A 21957-nucleotide genomic window follows, 5' to 3' on the forward strand; every position below is an offset into this window, starting at 1 on the left:
CCCCGAAAAGGATCCTTCCCCGTGAAGGAACCAGGCTCTGAGCCTCCTTACTGATCAGAGGTTCGAAGGCTGGCCCCCCGAAGGGTTCAACAGCCGCCTCAGATCGCGTGGGCCCTACACCCACTACTGGTCAGAGGTTCGAAGGCCGGCCCCCCGAAGGGTTCCACGGCCGCCTCAGGCTACTCGGGCTCCGCGCCCATTACTGATCAGGGGTTCGAAGGCTGGCCCCTGAAGGGTTCACAGTCGCCTCAGACGCCGAGCGAGGGATGACCAGGGGTACGTTCGATACATAGCCGAGGCTCGGGCTGCGCTCCCGAGGTACCCTAGGACATTTCCGAGACCAGCGGGAGCGATCTTGTAACGGAATCCCATCAGAGGGAGGCATCGAGCCCTCGGACCCCGTCGCCAGGGGACCGGGTCCGGCAGATCACCCGCAGGTACTTTTGGGCGTGCCTCTGGGCCCCTAGCCGACCCCTAACGAACGGGGCACGGACGTCCACTCGGATTACCCGCTTGCAGCTCACCGGAGACACCATGTTCGGTGCCCATCGAGGGTAACATGGCGCTCTCCCCCCCTCCTCCTTGCGGAAAGGCGACGTAGGGGCGTATGTAAAAAAGCCGAGTCTGTCCCTGACCGTCCTCTCGCCCTGTGCGGAGGCTCCGGGGCTGCTCTCGCAAACCCGGCTCCGGCCGAACCGTTGACAGCGTCAACATACCAGCCCGAGAACTTGGGCCCCGACCGTACACCCGGGCTATGGCCAGTTCGCATGAGGGAACAACCAGACCAGCCGACGCATTACGCAAGGCATTAAGACCTCGGAGGAGTGAAACCACTCCTCCGAGGCCTCGGGGGCTACACCCGGCGGGTGCGCTCGCGCGCACCCACCGGAACAAAATGCAACCGAGGAAGGTTGGTCCCCTTGCAAAAAAGTGCGACGAAAGCCTCCAAGCGAGTGCTAACACTCCCTTCGAGGCTCGGGGGCTACTGTCGGGGACCATAATTAGGGGTACCCTCAAGACGCCTAATTCTCAGCTGGTAACCCCCATCAGCATAAAGCTGCAGAGGCCTGATGGGTACGATTAAGTCAGGGATCAGTCCATACGAGCGACTCGATCACGCCTCGCCCGAGCCTAGCCTCGGACAAGGGCAGCCGACCCCGAGGGATTTCCGTCTCGCCCGAGGCCCCCCTCCAACGGCGGACACATCTCCGGCTCGCCCGAGGCCTTGCCTTCGCTAAGAAGCAACCCTGACTAAATCGCCGCGCCGACCGACCGAGTCGCAGGAGCATTTAACGCAAAGGTGGCCTGACACCTTTATCCTGACGCGCGCCCCCCGGCAGAGCCGAAGTGACCGCCGTCACTTCGTCGCTCCACTGACCGGTCTAACGGAAGGACAGCGCCGCCTGCGCCACTCCAACTGCAGTGTCACTTGACAGAGTGAGACTGACAGGCAATCAGGCCCTGCCAAAGGCACCATAGGAAACTCCGCTCCGCCCGACCCAGGGCTCGGACTCGGGCTAAGCCCCGGAAGACGGCGAACTCCGCTCCGCCCGACCCAGGGCTCGGACTCGGGCTAAGCCCCGGAAGACGGCGAACTCCTCTCCGCCCGACCCAGGGCTCGGACTCGGGCTAAGTCCCGGAAGACGACGAACTCCGCTCCGCCCGACCCAGGGCTCGGACTCGGGCTAAGTCCCGGAAGACGGCGAACTCCGCTCCGCCCGACCCAGGGCTCGGACTCGGGCTAAGTCCCGGAAGACGGCGAACTCCGCTCCGCCCTATCCAGGGCTCGGACTCGGGCTCAGCCCCAGAAGACGACGAACTCCGCTTCACCCGACCCCAGGGCTCGGACTCCGCCCTGGCCTCTGCCGAACGACCTCCGCCTCGCCCGACCCAGGGGCTCGGACTCGGCCTCGGCCACGGAAGACAGACTCGACCCCGGCTTCGGAGGAGCCTCCACGACGCCCAACCTAGGGCGCAGGCCAGCCACGTCAGCAGGAAGCGCCATCATCACTCTACCCCGAGCCGACTCGGGCCGCAGAGAACAAGACTGATGTGCCATCTGGCTAGCTCTGCCAGATAGGCAATGGTGGCGCCCCGCAAGCTCTGTGACGACGGCGGCTCTCAGCTCTCTTACGGAAGCAGGGGGACGTCAGCAAGGACTCAACCACTTCGACAGCTGTCCCTCCGCCAGGCTCCGCCGCTCCTCCGACAGCCACGACACCACACCAGCTGGGTGCCAAGATCTCTCCGGCTGCCACATTGGCATGTACTTAGGGCGCTAGCTCTCCCCCGCTAGACACGTAGCACTCTGCTACACCCCCATTGTACACCTGGATCCTCTCCTTACGCCTATAAAAGGAAGGACCAGGGCCTTCTTAGAGAAGGTTGGCCGCGCGGGGACGAGGACGAGACAGGCGCTCTCTTGGGGCTGCTCGCTTCCCTCACCCGCGTGGACGCTTGTAACCCCCTACTGCAAGCGCACCCGACCTGGGCGCGGGACGAACACGAAGGCCGCGGGATTTCCACCTCTCTCACGCCCGTCTCCGGCCACCTCGCTTCCCCCCTTCGCGCTCGCCCACGCGCTCGACCCATCTGGGCTGGGGCACGCGACACATTCACTCGTCGGCTTAGGGACCCCCCGGTCTCGAAACGCCGACACATATATATCACATATATACATCACAGATATCATCACAAACATAAATAGCCAACACAAACATAAAACCGTCACCACAATCATAAATATCCATCACAAACATAAGTGTTCAACACAAGTATCAAACACAAACATATGTCTCAAACGTCGCAAGCTCTCACATAAGTATCAAACATAGACATAAGTATTATACATAAGTTCTGAAGTCTAAAACAACGAAAACACAACACTCATGGAGGTGGGCTGTTTGACCGGGGCTGGGTTGGGCTGAACCCTTCCGGAGGGTTGTTGGATGCCGCCCCAGATTGGCCCTGCACAGAGAAGAGATTGCATGTGTTATACCAGATGCATTACAAACATCTAACTACAATTTTGATACTCACAGGAGTGTGGAAGAGAGCAGGGTCAACTGGAGGGAACAATGGAGGTGGTGGAGCGATGCCCTATGCGGCGCCAAGGCTCTGCATGTACTGGAACATCTCCGCCATCCTCTGATGATCTGCCCGGTGCTCCGCCTCCCGCTCCGCCATCATCCTCGTCTCCATCTCGTGACGTTCCCTCCTCTCTTCTTCTTGTTGGGTCTGTAATATTACAAGCCAACGTTATAGTAACTCAAAGAGTAGGTATATAACTCAAGGAAGGACGAGTTACAGAAGCACTAACCTCGAGTTGTTGTATGTGATGCTGTGAGCTGTCGTGCCGAGGTCATATGGCTGGACTCGAGCTCGTGCTCCTTGCTATCACCTGAGACAGAGTGGGAGTGGAGGACGAGTCGATTGCCCTGTCGGCAATCCAGTACCGCCCATGTCTCTTGCATCCTCCGACCCTCATGAGCACATCGGGGTCGATCGGCTTGGTGCTCGGATTATAGTCTGGGCCATGGACCTCCTGTGCCATGGCGGTGTAGTCATGGAGGCGGCTGTAGATGGCGGGGTTGGTGTAGGCCTCGGGCCTGTCATCCGGGTTGTAGGTGACGTCGGACGTCGCCTTACACTTATGGGCTATAGCATAGGCCGAGAAGGTGGAGCAAGGCCGACCACCATGTGACGCCGACTGCAACGAAAACCAACAAGATAGTTAGAAATAATATCTAACTTAGTGCTATATATCTAAATAAAAAGGTGGCATACACACGCTTCGGCATATTGGCCCAGGCTCCGGCTGCCTTGGTGGTGGGAGGGGCCTTGCATCATCAAACGCCGTTCCCGGCTAGCGGTGTGCGCCTCGTCCCACTCAGCCGAACACCACCTATCCACCATCTGCTCCTAGCATAGAGGATGTGCGGTGCACCAATGTGGAATCATCTACAAAGTAAACACGTAAAGTGCATATCAGAAGATAAAATAAAATTCATGCATGGAGTACTGGTACCAAACATGCATGACTTTACCTGCAGGTACTGCTCCCTGGTCAACGACATGGTTCGGGCTTGAGGTTTGGTCACCCTCTCCCCAAGGATGGAGCTGTGGTAGGTGATGATGGCCTGGATGCGGGCCTCATAGTGCATGTCCACGACGAGCTTCTTACAGCTCGTGGTGGCCACCACATCCGCCCTAGTCTCGTATCCAGCGTCGCATACAAAAACGATGTATCCATACATTATTTCAAGAATTTGCAACGAATGCGACATATTTTACATTATACTAAGACTTACCCACAGCTCTTGCTTCACCCGCTCCGCCTTGTTATTGAATTCCCTGCCGTCCCGGTCTACTGCATCGGGGGCGACGGCGTAGTGGTCGAATGTGAAGGCTGGGCCCGTCACTCCGGCGTACTCCACAAGTCCAGGGAAGTGTTCCCTGCACAGCAGACCGAGGATGCCATTGGGGGGCGACGATGACCCCCAACATAATCCAAAACCGTCCAAGACCTGCCCAAGTGATAAATAAAAAGTATTAGTTTATATTATGATTTTGAACACATAATATGAACAAGAATGAAGAACATAAAGTTACATACCTCTCCCCTTTCGGCCGAATCAGCGGCCGCCTGTCCCGAAGTATGGGACGCTGAGGGAGACTCGCGGGGCCTCGCAGGTAGATGCTCCTCGAACTAGAGCCGCCTGAACCTGAGGCGTCCTGCTGCTGGTCGTCGTCGTCCTGCTGCTGGTCGTCGTCGTCCTGAGGCGCCGCCTGCTGCTGTGCTGCCTGCTCTGCCTCGTCCGCCGTCCTACGCCTCCTCCCCCTCCTCCTACTCAGCCAACCGCCCACCATATTTGTCCAACAACCTGCAATTAAGAGTAAACAAATAAGCACATATAAAAAGATGTATTTAAAAATAGGTGCGAAATAAAAAGTCATATAGCATTACATCGATTAAAAATAATCTTCATATGTGTCGGGGTTAGCCGGATCATAACTCTCATCATCACTATCAAGCATTTCAATCTCAACACCATAGGAAGACGCAACATCGTCATTAATGTCATTGCCTTCAAGGATTACTAAGTCATTATCATTTTGCACCTCATCATCCTCCTCATCAACAACCATTTCAATATCTACGTCCATTCCGATAGCTTCAGTTAAGTCTATCTCAAATCGCCCTTCTAGCCCATCTTCTTGGAAGAACTCTCCATCATATGTGTCTGGGTCTAAGTTGTAATCTTCATCGTTAGGAACAGGTAACCTCCCGTGCGGCGATACATTATACACAACATCCCAACCCTTAAGATGTTCTTTCGTTTGACACGCATATGGGAGATAATACACTTGTGTGGCCTATTGGGCCACGATATAGACATCGTCTCCTGCTAAGGTGGAATCTTGTCGAATTTCGACTATCCCAAGATTAGAATGTGTCCGTCTTGTCACTTGAGGGTCAAACCAATGACATTTGAATATCACTGGAGTAAGAGGTTTGGAACCATAAAATTGAGCTCATATATTTCTTCGATTCGTCCAAAATAATCGACATTATCAAGGCCCGGCGTAAAGACTCCAGAACACGTTGTTTTCTGATTGGGCCGACTTTTGTCGTAGAGTGTTGTGCGAAAACGGTATCCATTGACGTCATACCCAGAATATTTCTTGACCCTATAAGCAAAGTCGTTGGCTACTTGTCTCAACTCGGCACTCATAGACGGATCTCTTTGGCCCTGCAAGTATTCGCAAGTTAAAAGACGCTAAATTGAGTTCAAAGACGTATCTCTTTTACAAACTAAGCACATACCTTACGTTTGAACCAGGAAATGAAATCGGGCAACCCATTTCTCGCACCCTTTCTAAGAAGAGCGTCATATTCCTGTGGAGTGGGGTCCCTTGATCGACGCCAGAATTCATGAAGAAATTGTTCCATGTATGGCATCACCTCTTCAAGGTTGGCCAATACGTATAGCATGATATGCCGCCACTCTTTATGTGTCAGGGTCTTGGTGGTCGAGCCACTTGCGCTTCCGAGTTGGCCTCGAAATATGCTAAGGTTCGATTCATTGTCGCCATCATTGTAACGAGGGGGTGGATTATGCACGCTCGACAGTTTGTCACCATAATAAGTTGTTGTGAAGTTTGAGACCTCCTCTAGAATGTATGCCTCTGCAATGGAAGCCTCGATTTTGCATTTATTTCTATATTTCTTTCGAATAGTCTTTAGACATCTCTCGATTGGATAGCACCAACGTCCCTGCACGGGCCCCCCATTCGTGCCTCATAGGGGAGATGAAGAATCAAATGCTGCATTGGATTGAAGAAGCCGGGTGGAAATATCTTCTCAAGCTTGCACAGTAACACGGGGGCCAATCTTTCCAAGTCTATAACCACGGTCCGAGATAACTCTTTTGCACGAAGCTGACGGAAGAAATAGCTCAACTCTGAAAGCGCTAGCCAGACATGCTCAGGGACATAGCCTCGAACCATCGCAGGAAGAATCCGTTCAATCCATATGTGGAAGTCATGACTCTTCATCCCTAAGACTCACATAGTAGATAAGTTCACCCCCTACTCAGGTTAGCTGCATACCCATCAGGGAACATCAACATCTTGATCCACTGAAGTACTTCCTTCCTCTAGGCCCTGCTTAGGACGAAATCGGCCTTAGGCCTTCTCCACGTCTTTCCACCACTTGGCGGCTTTATCTCTAGTTTTGGTCTATCACATAACGCTGCCAGATCCACTCTTGCCTTCACATTATCCTTTGACTTATCAGGAATGTCCATAATTGTTGCCCACAGTGCCTCGACAACATTGTTTTTAGTGTGCATCACGTCAATGTTGTGTGGAAGGAGCAGATCGTCATAATAGGGGAGCCGAGTCAAGCCAGACTTATGTGTCCACATATGCTGCTCACCATATCCCACAAAACCACCTTCTGTATTGGCCACGAGCCCATCTATCTGTTGACAAATTTCGGCACCAGTCATCGTTGCAGGTGGGCGGTCTGTCACTATGACACCTTTCTTAAAGTTCTTGATGTCTAGGCGGAATGGATGGTCAGCAAGAAGAAATTGTCGATGTTTATCGAAGGACAAATATTTGCCACCCTTTTTCAACCAAATGAACCTGAGAGCTTCCTTGCAAACTGGGCATGGGAACTTACCGTGAACACACTAGGCACAGAATATCCCATACGCCGGTAAGTCATGCATGGAGTACTGGTACCAAATATGCATTCTGAAGTTTGTCTTCGTAGCTCGGTCATACGTCCATACCCCTTCCTCCCAGGCACGTACCAATTCATCGATCAAAGGCTCCATGTACACGCCCATTTTGTTCCCCGGGTGTCCAGGAATTATCAACGACACGAATATATTCTGCCTTTGAAAGCACACACCAGGGGGGGAGATTGATTGGGATAACAAACACGGGCCAACATGTGTATGGGGCAGCGCTCATTCCATAGGGATTGAACCCATCTGTGGCCAACGCAACACGTACATTACGAGCCTCTTCGGCTTTCTCACGGTGAATGTCATCAAAGTGTTTCCATGCTTCACCATCGGATGTGTGCACCATCATGTCAGGATTGTATCGTTTTCCATTTTTGTGCCATGTCATCTGTTTCGCGAATTCCTCTGTCATGTAAAGACGCTGGATCCTCGGTATGAACGGAAGGTGCCGTAGGATTGTCAAGGGGATGTCGAGCTGCCTCTTATGTCCATCACCAGAGTCTACCTCCATGAACCTAGACGAATTACACTTGGGACAAAACTTTGCCTCCGTGTATTCTTTCCTAAATAGCACGCAGCCCTTCGGACAAGCATGAATCTGCTCATACGTCATCTTGAGTGCACGAAGGAGTTTTTGTGCCTCGTACATGCTCTTTGGCAGAACGTGATCATCCGGAAGCAGACTCCCAATAACCGTCAACAAGCCATCGAATGTGTCTCTACTCATGTTGTACTGCGACTTGAACGTCATTACACGCCCAATGGCATCCAGTTGAGAAACCTTTGTCTGGCCGTGAAGGGGCTTCTGTGCCGCATAGAACATGTCGTAGAACGCCTTTGCAGTCGACTCTGGCTCGTCATCCATACATCCTCCCGTGTACTATGCCTCCTGATAGTCGTTCAACATATCCGCTACCCCCGCATCCGCGTCATAATCCTCGACATGTTGTCTCCACACCTCCTCTCTCGTACGATGCGCTTCACCATGAAATATCCACCGAGTATAGCTCGGCGTAAATCCATTCTTCCAAATATGTTCTACCATGGCCTTCTTTGGTTTTCTTTTCCGGTTGGCACATTTGCTGCACGGGCATGGGACTAGACTCGCTCCTTTAGTAGCTTCGCCATATGCCCGTTCCACGAAATCATCGGTCTTTCTAATCTATTCAGTGGTGACATCGTTCCTTCCTCTACGGCCCGTGTACATCTAGTCACGGTCCTCCATCCTCTAACAGAAGCCTAGCAACAGAAAATTTCGGCAGCACCTCCCCTGCACGGGGAGGTTTCAAAATCCTGCAAATAAAACTATCAGCACGATGGCTGACATCCACACATAATTCAACGGCACGATAGCCGGCAATCAATAATACTACATATTAACCTAATCATACACGTATATAATTAACTAAATATTAAAACTAATCATTTAATATAAATCATACACGTAGAACATAAATCAAGCAATCACCTTGGAGGTTTGGGCGCGGACGAGACGACGGGTCGCGGGCTAGACGACGGATCGCGGGCGAGGGCACGGCGGGGAAACAACGAGGAGCGCGGCGGGGGAACGGCGGGGGCGGTGGGCGGGGGCACGGCGGGGGAACGGCAGGGGCGGTGGGCGGGGGCACGGCGAGGAGCGCGACGGGGGCACGTCGAGGGGCACGGGCGAGGGCGAGGGGCACAGCGAGGGGCACGACGGCCGCGGGCGAGGGCACGACAAGCGTGGGCACAACGACGGGCTGCGGGCACGGGCACGGCGAGCGCGGGCACGACGAGCTGCGGGCACGGCGGCGCGGGCGCGGTGGACGAGGGGCACGGCGGGCGCGGGCACAACGGCGGGCGAGAGGCACGGCGGGCGAGGGGCACTTAGTGGCGGTGAAGCGAATTCTTAGATATTTAGTTGCTACGCCTTGCTTTGGGATCTGGTATCCAAAGGGGTCTACCTTTGACTTGATTGGATATTCAGATTCCGACTATGCTGGATGTAAGGTCGATAGGAAGAGTACATCGGGGACGTGCCAATTCTTAGGAAGGTCCCTAGTGTCATGGAACTCTAAGAAACAAACTTCTGTTGCCCTATCCACCGCTGAGGCCGAGTACGTTGCCGCAGGACAGTGTTGCGTGCAACTACTTTGGATGAGGCAAACCCTCAGGGACTTTGGCTACAATCTGAGCAAAGTCCCACTCCTATGTGATAATGAGAGTGCTATCCGCATGGCGGAAAATCCTGTTGAACACAGCCGCACAAAGCACATTGACATCCGGCATCACTTTTTGAGAGACCACCAGCAAAAGGGAGATATCGAAGTGTTCCATGTTAGCTCCGAGAACCAGCTAGCCGATATCTTTAACAAGCATCTAGATGAGCAGACCTTTTGCAGGTTGCGTAGTGAGCTAAATATCTTAGATTCGCGGAACTTGGATTGAATTGTAGCATACATGTGTTTATGCCTTTGATCATGTTCATTATGCATTTTGTTGTATGGTGCTCAAGTTGTAAGAGCACTCCCCGGACCTCACAAGTCCTTGTGCAAGTGATGCACGTATTTAGGGGGAGATGTGTTACAACTGGACCCTTTGAGACTAACCATATGCTTTGAGTTTGTTTGATTTAGTCTCAAAGGAGAATTGAAAGGGAAAAGGTGAACTTGGACCATGCAAGACTTCCACTTGACTTCGATGAGAGGGTAACTTATTCCAAGTTCATCTCTATGATCTTATTGCCTTTGTACTCTTATTTGAAGATTTTGGTGAGGCAATGGGGGTTAAAGGGCCAAGATTAATCCCGTTTTGGTGCTTGATGCCAAAGGGGGAGAAAATAAAGGCCAAAGCAATAAATGGATCAGCTACCACTTGAGAAATTTTGAAAAAGTAGAATAGAGTTTTTGGTTTGTCAAAACTCTTTTATTGTCTCTTTTGTCAAAAGTTGGCCTCTTGTGGGGAGAAGTGTTGATTATGGGAAAAAGGGGGAGTTTTTGAAATCCTCGATCAAATCCTTTTGAGATAGCTCTCTTTATGTTTCAACATGTGCGTTTGACTTAGAGATAGGAATTTGAGTTTGATTTGCAAAAACAAACCAAGTGGTGGCAAAGGATGATTCATATATGACAAATTTGAGTTCTTATTTGAATTGATTTTGTACTTGTTCTACTTGCTTTATATTGTGTTGGCATAAATCACCAAAAAGGGGGAGATTGAAAGGGAAATGTGCCTTTGGGCCATTTCTAAGTATTTTGGTGATTTAGTGTCCAACACAAGTGCCTAAGTGTAAAATGGTGGACAAAGTACAAATCAAGATTAAAGGTATGTTTCTCAGACTTAGTACATTGTTTTATGTACTAATGTATTGTGTCTAAGTGCTGGAAACAGGAAAAATCCAATTGGAAATGTCTTGGCTCGAGCAACCAAAAATCTGCTCAGTCTGGGAGCACCGGACTGTCCGGTGGTGCACCGGACAGTGTCCGATGCGCCAGGCTGGTTCGTGCGAAGTGGCCGCTCTCGGGAATTCTCCGGCTTCGTACGACTATAATTCACCGGACTGTCCGGTGAGCCAACGGTCGGTCGGGCCAACGGTCGGCCGCACGATCTGCGCGGGACACGTGGCCGAGCCAACGGCTAGAAGGGGGCACCAGACTGTCCGGTGTGCACCGGACATGTCCGGTGCGCCAACGGCTCTCTGGCTGCCAACGGTCGGCTTCGCCATTTAAGGAAGGAAATCGGGCACCGGACAGTGTCCGGTGTGCACTGGACTGTCCGGTGCGCCAGACGGCAGAAGGCAAGAATTGCCTTCCCAGATTGCTCTCAACGGCTCCTAGCTGCCTTGGGGCTATAAAAGGGACCCCTAGGCGCATGGAGGAGGACACCAAGCATCCTTTGAGCACTATTGATCACTCATACATCATTCTTGCGCACTTGTTCAACATTCTAGTGATTTGAGCTCCGTTCTAGTGTGATAGTCATTTGAACTTAAGTCTGGGTTCTGTGTGTGCGTATTTGCCGTGATCTTTGTGTGTTGTGTGAGTTGCTAATCCCTTCCTTGCTCCGTGCTTCTTTGTGAACTTCAAGTGTAAGGGCGAGAGGCTCCAAGTTGTGGAGATTCCTCGCAAACGGGATTAAGAAAAGCAAAGCAAAATACCGTGGTATTCAAGTGGGTCTTTGGACCGCTTGAGAGGGGTTGATTGCAACCCTCGTCCGTTGGGACGCCACAACGTGGAATAGGCAAGCGTTGGTCTTGGCCGAACCACGGGATAAACCACTGTGCCATCTCTGTGATTGATCTTTTGTGGTTATTGTGTTTTGTTGAGACTCTACTATAGCCACTTGGCAATTATTGTGCTAACGCTTAATCAAGTTTTTGTGGCTATAAGTTTAAGTTTTACAGGATCACCTATTCACCCCCCTCTAGGTGCTCTCAGGCGGCGGCGAGGGCGCGGCACGGCGACGGTGAGGGCGCGGCGGCGGTGGTTGAGAGTGAGTGAGAGAGTGAGGAAGAAAGCACTGTCGTTGGTATGTACGCGTGCTTTGCCGAGTGCCCGTGATCTGGCACTCGGCAAAGTTTTTTTTAATTTTAAAATACACTTTGACGAGTGCCAGATCGCTGGCACTCGGCAAAGCTGTCTTTGCCGAGTGTCCCCTGGGCGACACTCGGCAAAGACTCTTTCCCTATTCTTTGCCGAGTGCCACCCAGCTGACACTCGGCAAAGCTGTCTTTGCCGAGTGTCTTCTTTAGACACTCGGCAAAGTATATTTTTATTTTTTTTATTTTGTCTCCCAAACTTTTTGTGGTATGTTCCTACACTATGTAGACCTACATGTATCATTTGTGGACAATTATAACAAAGTTTTCAATCGTTAGTAGATTTAGTTCGTTTATTTGAAATTCTTCGGAAAATTCAGATTTGAACTGCAGGTCACTCGAAACTTGGAAAACCGTGCATGAAAAAATGATATTCATGTTACTTAGCATAAGTTACGACCGATTTCAGAAGCGTACCGGAAACATCGAGCAACATGCTCACTAAACATGGTCGTGAACTTGCCATCCACATGTTTAAAAATTGTATAAAACACAAACAAAGTCAGAAAATCATGAAACTTGTCCACGTGTCATGATATCATATGTAGAGGCCGTGATAAAAATTTTAGAATGTTTGGAGAAAGTTGTGAGACACTATGTGTAGAAACCTAAGAGGACTACACATGAAATCATAGAGTTTCAATGTAGATCTCTTAGTTTTCTACACATAGTGTCTCACAACTTTCTCCAAACATTCTAAAATTTTTATCACAGCCTGTACATATGATATCATGACACGTGGACAAGTTTCATGATTTTCTGACTTTGTTTGTGTTTTATTAAATTTTTAAACATGTGGATGACAAGTTCACAACCATGTTTAGTGAGCATGTTGCTCGAAGTTTCCGGTACGCTTCTGGAATCGGTCGTAACTTATGCTAAGTAACATGAATATCATTTTTTCATGCACGGTTTTCCAAGTTTCGAGTGACCTGCAGTTCAAATTTGAATTTTCCGAAGAAATTCAAATAAATGAACTAAATCTACTAACGATTGAAACTCTGTTATAATTGTCCACAAATGATACATGTAGGTCTACATAGTGTAGGAACATACCACAAAAAGTTTGGGAGACAAAATAAAAAAAATAAAAATATAATTTGCCGAGTGTCTAAAGAAGACACTCGGCAAAGACAGCTTTGCCGAGTGCCAATTAGTGGGCACTCGGCAAAGAAGACTCTTTGTCGAGTGCCAACCATTGGCTCTCGGCAAAGACTGACGGCCGTCAGCTTTGGGACGGCCGCTGACGACCCTTTGCCGAGTGTTTGATGCTCGGCAAACTTGTCTTTGCCGAGTGGGATCCTGTGCCGAGTGTCCAGTACTCGGTAAAGAGGCTCTTTGTCGAGAGCCTAACTTTACCGAGTGCGGCTCTCGGCAAAGCCTTATTTGACGAGTGCCCGACAAAAGGCACTCGGCAAAGAGGCCGACACTCGGCAAAGCCTCGGATTCCGGTAGTGATTATAATCCGCTTGACTTTTTTTACCAAGTTTGCTCGATTTGTCTTATTCATTTTTTTTTAAAAAATAAAGTCATACTTAAAGTATATTATGTGCTACACAATATTACAATAAACAATAATTATGATTTTTTAATAAGATGAGTCAATCAAATTTAAGATAAAAAGGTAAAATAAATTATAAATTGAAACAGGGGAGTAGACAGGAAACACCATGAACCTATCATGATTTCATCATTCCTTCATCACTTCAGAATAAGTTCAAACGAGATATATAACCACAACAGGCAAGACTTCATTTATATATACCCACACATATATTACATATATGAGCTTAGCTTAGTAACAAGTACACGGGATGTGTCGCTAGAAAGGAAAGCATGGTAACTTGATCATTAGATCCGAATTGCTGGATGCCGATTTATTCGTATTTTATATAAAGTTCCTTGTCGTCGCGGATCAACACACACCACCAGATAGATGAAGCTAGCTCTTGTTACCAGCCGATCGACCTAAGCTAAGGAGGAGAGCCCCGTGGTGAAAATGATCATTTCGTTGATGATTGTGAAGGGCTGGCCAGCAATGGTCGCGATGATTGTGCTGCTGCCACCGCCGGCGATGCCGGTGCCGGAGCCAAGGAGCTGTAGAGGCGCGGTGAGCGTCCCAGTGGCGCCGGCCAGGGACGCGTTGCAGGCGACCAGGGGTGTGGTCACCACCACATTGCACTGGCCGCCCAACATGGAGCTGAAGAGACCAAGAGTAGCGTTTACCGGGGTGAGGATGAAGGATCCTGTGATGCTTGTCGTCGCGTTGGCCACCACGGTGCCGCCGCACATCAGCTGCACGTTGGCGTCTGGCGGGACCGAAACAAGAGAAACATATAATATAAGGGAACGGCAAGTAACTGGCAATATGCATGCATCCAAAGACGTACGTGAATGCATGCAAGCGCAGCAGAAGTAGCCAGTTATAGTCAGTCCAGTCCTTACTAGGGAACCCTGGCACCAGCGCCGGGTTGATGGAGCTCCCGATGCTGCACGGCACTACACCGGCGACGACGGGAATGGGATTCAGCATGCTGCCAAGACCAGGAATATTGAACCCCTCCGCAGCGCGAGGCGTCTGGCCGACGGCGGCGACGACGGTGAGGAGAGCGGCGAGGAGGACATGGCTCTTGGTGGGCGCCATCGATCAGTTTGTCGTGTGGACTATGGCTAGGCTAACAAGTGATGAGGCTGTAGTAGGCTAGCTAGTAGCTTGCTGCTTGTTGTGTCTCAGGGTGCTGCTGGAGCCCGGTATTTATAGGCGTGCAACGGCAACGCCCGCCCAGCAAGCTGCATATATACCGCGCCTTTTCTTCAACTATGTATGATAGATTTTTTTTGGTCACATACTCCGCGTGCTGATGGAATGGAATTAGTGCGCTCGTGCTTTCATTCCGAGTGCGGATGCACCAAAGCAACTTGGTACGGCCGGCGCTGTGTGTGATCCATTCCGACTTCCGAGGAATGAACAACCGTTGGATGCAATTAAAGGTGCATGCATGCAGCACTGATACGAGGTGAAGAACTAATAATGATCCATCAGGATGCATCTCTCGCAGCAGGGTGCACTAGGCCACTAGCACCTCGCGCGCGATCGGTGCCTGCCCCGATCGATCCGACAGCGATCTCACTCGTGGAGCCGTCGCGGCATGTGGGGTGTAAACGGATGAGCATCCGATCGTCTATAGAGGCTAATTATTCAACTGTATAATTTTTTCGGATATTCGTAGAATTTTCGAATTTGGATTCGTATATGAGATGACTGATATCCGTCGAATTTCGAATATCCGGCTCGGATACCTGTCCGAATTTCAGTTTTCGAATATCCGGACATCTTACCAGATTTTAGATTTCGGAAATTCGGATAGTTACATATGGAATCACACTAAATATCCAAGTTTCAATATAACCAATACTTCATTTTATCATTTTCATATGAGGATTTGAGGTTATTGTCGGGGACCATAATTAGGGGTACCCCCAAGACTCCTAAACTCGGCTGGTAACCACCATCAGCACAAGCTGCAAAGGCCTGATGGGCGCAATTCAGGTCAAGGCTCCGTCCACTCAAGGGACACGATCTCGCCTCGCCCGAGCCCAGCCTCGAGCAGGAACAGTAGACCCAGGCAGATTCACGCCTCGCCCGAGGGCCTCCTCAAGCAACGGGCACACCTTCGACTCGCCCGAGGCCCAGATCGGGCAGGCTTCGCAGTGAAGCAACCTTGGCCAGATCGCCTCGCCAACCGACCGTATCGCAGGAGCATTCAATGCAAGGATCGCCTGACACCTTATCCTGACGCGTGTTCCTCAGTCGGCAGGGCCGAAGTGACCGCAGTCACGTCGCCCCTCCACTGACTGACCTGACAGGAAAACAGCGCTGCCTGCCCTGCTCCGACTGCTGTGCCACCCGCCAGGGTGAGGTTGACAGCAGCCGAGTCCAGCCTCAGGCGCCATAGGAAGCTCCGACTCGCCCGACCCCGGGGCTCGGCCCCCGCCTCGACCTCGGAAGACGGTCTCCGCCTCGCCCGACCCTAGGGCTCGGACTCAACCTCGACCTCGGAAGACGGTCTCCGCCTCGCCCGACCCCAGGGCTCGGACTCAACCTCGACCTCGGAAGACGGTCTCCGCCTCGCCCGACCCTAGGGCTCGGACTCAGCCTCGACCTCGGAGGAGTCACCGCCTCGCCCGACCTTGGACTCGGACCGACCACGTTACAGGGGGTACATCATTACCCTACCCCTAGCTAGCTCAGGCTATGGGGAACAAGACCGACGTCCCATCTGGCTCGCCCCGGTAAACAAGTAATGATGGCACCCCGCGTGCTCCCATGACGACGGCGGTTCTCAGCCCCCTACGGAAGCAATGAGACGTCAGTAAGGACCCCACAGCCCCGATAGCTGTGCTTCTACAAGGCTCAAGCGCTCCTCCGACGACCACGGCATCACATGAACATGACACTAATACCTCTCCGACAGCCACGTCGGCATGTACATAGGGCTCTGACTCCTCTCTGCTAGACACGTTAGCACATTGCTACACCCCCCATTGTACACCTGGGCCCTCTCCTTATATCTATAAAAGGAAGGTCCAGGGCCCTCGTACGAAAGGTGGCCGCGCGGGAGGACGGGCTGACGAACAGGCTCTCTCCCTGTCTCGCGAACGCTTGTAACCCCCTACTGCAAGTGCATCCGCCCTGGGCGCAGGATAACACGAGCCGCGGTTCCCCTTTTTTCTCCCCCTTGTGTTCTATCTTGCGCCGACCCATCTGGGCTGGGACACGCAGTGGCAATTTACTCGTCGGTCCAGGGACCCCCCGGGGTCGAAACGCCGACAGTTATGTTCTTATATAATATTTATTGGTCCTAGTAACCTATTTGCAATTTTCAGTCAATAGTGAAATATTTATAAATTTAATTGCATTTTGATAATTTTCTGTAGAAAAAATAATAATACACAAATAGTCTCAGAAATTCATTAAATTTGGCGTAGGGACAACATATGTTCATATAGCATCCTAAAAATGTTTGAACCATAAAATCCACAAGATATCAACAATTATTTCATTTCATTTCCACTTATTTGTGTGAGTTACATGTGAAACCACCATAAACATCTAAGTTTCAACATAAACAATACTTCACTTTTATCATTTTCATGTGGGTACTTGATGTTATATTCTTGTAGAATATTTATTAGTCTTGATAACTTATTTGCAATTTTCGGTCGACACTAGAATACTTTATGAATTTAATTGCATTTTAACGATTTTCTACATAAAAATAATAATACTCAAAATAGCCTTATAGATTCATGGAATTTTATGGAGGCGTAGCATATACCCATATATAATCCTCAAAAATGCTTGGGCTAAAGGAGGGGCTAAATGATTACAATTATGATATGTGTGGAATGATGTCTTATATCCGACAAAAATATTTGTTACCGACGCTATCCGTGTTCGACTAGTTCCGTATTCTACCAACGACTATCCATATATGCATACGAGAACATCCGTATTTGTATCCGTATTCGTATTCGAATTCGAATCCGAATAAAAATATGATATAATATGATTTTATTGATATTCGTTCGTATTCGATCCGATTACACCCTAACGACATGTTCCCCGTTGATGGCAGTTACCACTCACCACCACCTCTCGGTGCATGCCGTAATGGCCTAGAGCTGATGTTGGCATTCTAAGACTGTCACATATATACTGTAAAATATATAGAGGACGTAGAACTATAAATGACACGGTTTGCAAAGTGAAATTTAAAATAGGAGATAAGATAGATGCTCTCATTCCGCATGCGGATTGCACACAAAGCAAGTTGGTACGGCGCTGATTCCGAGGAAAGAACAACCGTTGAATCAATTAAAGGTGCAGACAGCACTGATAGTATATACTCCCTCCAGTGCAGTAAAGGTAGTCGTTTAGGACATGATTGTGCATACCAAAGAGTGATTAATTATTATAGAGTTTTCCCTGTTTGCCCCTATTAAATAGGGATATGGGTGCATTAACGTCACTAAAACAATCAGACTTGATTGGTTGTTACAGCAACTCCAAGGTATTCTAGACTGGAGGTCTCAATTTCGATTCCTCTTAAATGCATCTTTTTTTGTGTAATTACTAGGGGCAACAACGTCCAAATCCCAGACCCACGTGCGCTATGACTTCTTTTTGTGCACGTTCGGTCGCGCGCAGGATGACTTCTTTTACTGCACCAGAGGGAGTACGAGGTGATGAATTAACCATGATCGATCAGACGCTGAGACGTCGTGCGTGGACGATAGATGCAACACACACACGCAGGGTGCACTAGGCCACTAGCAGCTCGCCATCGGTGCCTGCCCCGATCCGACTGCGATCTCACTCGCGGAGTCGTCGCGGGGTGCTCCCCCGTCGATGGCAGTCACCGCCACCACCTCTCGGTGCATGCCGGGCCGTCCTACGGAATTATTGCTCTCGATCCCCTCAGTCCGATCCAACAGAGCAAGATAAGGCCGACATCATGCATGTCTCCATCCTCGTGTTGCGCTGATGAATCCACTGTGGAAATTTCTATATACATATATACCAATTACCAATCTAAAAAATAAGCAGAGAGTGCTCTCCATTTATGCCTCAAATTATACACAACATTTTCAACCATCGGCAAGAGTGCAAGACAGCAAATTTATAGATACATAAGAGAATTAACCGTCGTAGAGCAAGAAGATGCACTTTTTTAGACAGTGCTACTGAGATTACTGTATCTGAATTCTACTTCGAATGTGAAAAAAACGAAAGAAAAAAACATGTTTTTAGTTTTAGATGACTCCAAACACATGATTTTAATTGATGTCTCGAACTAATGTTAAGATTTTTGCTTTATAGAACAATAGTAGATATCAGAGGTAAGGAAAAAAACAATTTGTTTTGTGGTCTCCTGTAAACTATTTATTTATATATGTTAGGTTACCCGAAATTTTTTACAATTCAGCATTTCTATCGAAACAATTTCACATTTGAACATCTAAATAACTTAATGTCATTTTTGAATCATTTACTCAGCGCTATGGCTCATGACGCTGAGGTAACCCATCTCGGCACCATGACCTATGGCACCGAGATATCTGATGAGCTGGTAACTATGTATGCGTTAGTACCTAATGAGCTGACAACAAGGCTGCAAGTATATACTGCAACCTGAAAAGCGTATGGATCCTTACGAGTGGACGTCTTTTGTACTAGGTAGCAGTAGCTTTTGGTACGTACATGTGTAGGACGTGCTCAAGATAAAGGATGTAGGACGTGCACGTAGTGCTGTTATGCTGTTCTGTGACGCACGCACATCGCCCCACCCAGTTGCGCACGGACGCTGCCCGCCGACGCCATCTCCTAGCTCGGCGGCATAGATCGTGGCGCCGAGCTAAGACACATCAGCTGCCAGCACGTATTTAGTTGCCAGCTCATCAGATAACTCGGCGTCATAGGTCATGACGCCGAAACGTGTTACCTCAGTGCCATGAGCCATAACGCCGAGTAAAGGGTCTAAAAATAACATTAAATTATTTAAAAGTCCAAACGTGAAATTGTTTCGAAAAAAGACTAAATTGAAAAAAAATCGGTTAGGTTACTTTATCCATGAATTTAAATCACGAACTATTCTTTGTATTTTTATAGCAGTAAAGGTGATTTAGGGTGTGTTTGGTTTGACTTTTGGCTTTGGCTTTTGTCCTCTAAAAACCAAAGGCCAAACCAAAGGGCTGAATCCAGGAAGCCGCTTTTTATAAAAGCCGACTTTCTCGCAGTGCAAAAATGAAAGCACCCCTAGACCTGCTTTTAGTGACTTTCAGATGGAACTGTGAAAACATATATCGAATAACTTTTAACGATTTTTAGTGGTTTCGACCAAACGGTTTTAGTTTTTTAACAGCTCACAGACCACAACAGCTTTTCCCACAGCTCACGGCCTACAACAACTTTTTTCACAGCCACAGCTCAACCAAACAGACCCTTAATTGAAAAGGCAATAGATGCTCGAAGAACACCAGTTGATTCTGATGTTTAGTATTCTTTCCATTCTTTTTATCTGTCATGTTTTAGCTTAAAAAATAAACTAGAAGACAATAAATATTCGAGAACGAATGTACTAGATCTAATTAACTGTATGCAAAATTATGTTAAATCGATAATCCTCTCCGTTTATGTCTAAAATTATATACAACTTTTCCAAGTTTATTTTTTGAACCAACCGTCCGACGACAACAAGGCGGCAACTAGGGCTGAAAACTAGGCGGCAACTAGGGCTGGATGCTACGACGAGGTCCTGGGCGGCGGGAGGCAAAGTGAAGCGAACCGAGCGGAGGAATCTTTTCTGCCAACCAGTACACGAGGAAGTGTGAAAATAATGGCAATGCCGGTAATTACTCCCCAACTCCACGAGGTACATAATAATAATTTTTGGAGCATCTTTTTAGACTGTCTCTGTAATGTCATATATATTTATCCTCTATATTCGTCCTTTACAGTCTCCTCTAAAAGATTCTATCATCTATATCTCCTCTCCAACAACGTTCTCTAAATCACGTCATCTATGCTCAAATACTTATATTAGAGACATTTTTTATTTTTATTTTTTGTACATACATATTTGTCATACTCTCAAATGTATTGTAAATATTTTAGTTTTGCTAAACTGGTTATTTAAATTATTCAAATGGATAGAGGACCGTTTAGAGAAACTCTATATATAGAGAATCTAGCAGCGTTCTCTAAATTTAGAGGACCGTTTAAAAGACGCTGCTGGAGAGCGTAGATCCTCTATATATAGGGTAGAGGACCCTTTAGGGTTCTTTGCTGGAGCCAGCCTTAGAGCTCTACAAAAAATCTCAGGGGTAGGGCTGGGCATTCAGTTTTTTTAGAACTTCAGTTCGGTTTTTTGGTTCAAAAACTTTGGTTTTTCAAATAATAGAAATTGGTTTTCTAGAAAATTAAAAACCGATAAGTTCGGTTTGGTTTTTTACTTCGGTTTTGGTAAAAAACCGAATACCAAACTTATACTCAATAAGGATACATGACAACATTACACATAATTTTAAAAAATAAAAATTATATAGGTATAAATATTTCAAAATATATCATACATCACATACAAATAAGTGAATAACAATTTGACTACAATATACATTTAATTCACATAATCAAATAGTCAAAAATCTGAATTCATAAAGTTTGGTATTCGTTTTTTTTGGTATTTCGGTTCAGTATACGGTGAAAACCGATTACAATACCGAATAGGGCTGGGCATTCGGTATTTTTTGAAACTTCGGTTCGGTTTTAAAAAACTTCGGTTTTCTAGACATTAGAAACCGATCGGTTTTCTTGAAAATGAAAAACCGAGAAGTTCGGTTTCGGTTTTTTACTTCGGTTTTTCGGTAAAAACCGAATACCAAACTTATACACAAGACAACACATACAAAAAGTTTATATCATAGATTACACATAATTTTAAAAAGTCAAAATTATATATGTACAAATATTTAGAGATACATCATACATCACATATAAATAAGTGAATAATAATTTAATTGTTTCACACATTTAGTTCACATAATCGAATAGCCAAATTTTATAATTGATAAAGTTAGGTAATTCGGTTTTTTGGTATTTCGGTTTGGTATACGGTGAAAACCGATTACGATACCGAAAACCGAACTTTTGAGATACAAAAACCGAACCGAACTACCGAAAAAACCGAAATTTCGGTTCGGTTCGGTACGGTACGGTTCGGTTCGGTTTTCGGTTTCTGGTAAAAATGTGCCCACCCCTAATACCGAAATTCTCAGATATAAAAACCGAAACCGAACTACCAAAAAACCGAATATTTGGTTTGGTTTTCGGTAAAAAAAATGTCCACCCCTATTGGGGGACGTCATGGGGAAATTTAATTGTTATTCAATTTTGAATAGAAAAGAGTTTTCTCTCGTATAAATCATCTCGTGATTTCTGATCATCAAACATGTCCTCAAGTTGAAGTCTTAACTTTGCAACCCTCATAAACCCCTTTGTAATCCCTTATCATCAAACATGTCCAAGTTGGAGCCTAACTTTGCATTTTTCATGGAGACGGA

At 48.1% G+C, this 21957-nt stretch overlaps 1 protein-coding gene across 1 annotated transcript; it reads right to left on the reverse strand.

The window, feature by feature from the left end:
- Positions 1-13562: 13562 nt before the first annotated feature.
- On the reverse strand, positions 13563-14579 carry LOC103634644 (phylloplanin). Its single transcript, XM_008657244.2, has 2 exons — positions 14281-14579; positions 13563-14144 (listed from the first exon to the last, which is right to left on the reverse strand). The coding sequence occupies exons 1-2, from the start codon at positions 14477-14479 to the stop codon at positions 13804-13806; spliced, it is 540 nt and encodes a 179-aa protein (XP_008655466.1). The 5' UTR covers positions 14480-14579; the 3' UTR covers positions 13563-13803.
- Between the last annotated feature and the right edge of the window lie 7378 nt (positions 14580-21957).

The sequence above is a fragment of the Zea mays genome, chromosome 1 (assembly GCF_902167145.1).
Source record: "Zea mays cultivar B73 chromosome 1, Zm-B73-REFERENCE-NAM-5.0, whole genome shotgun sequence".
NCBI lineage: Eukaryota > Viridiplantae > Streptophyta > Magnoliopsida > Poales > Poaceae > Zea > Zea mays.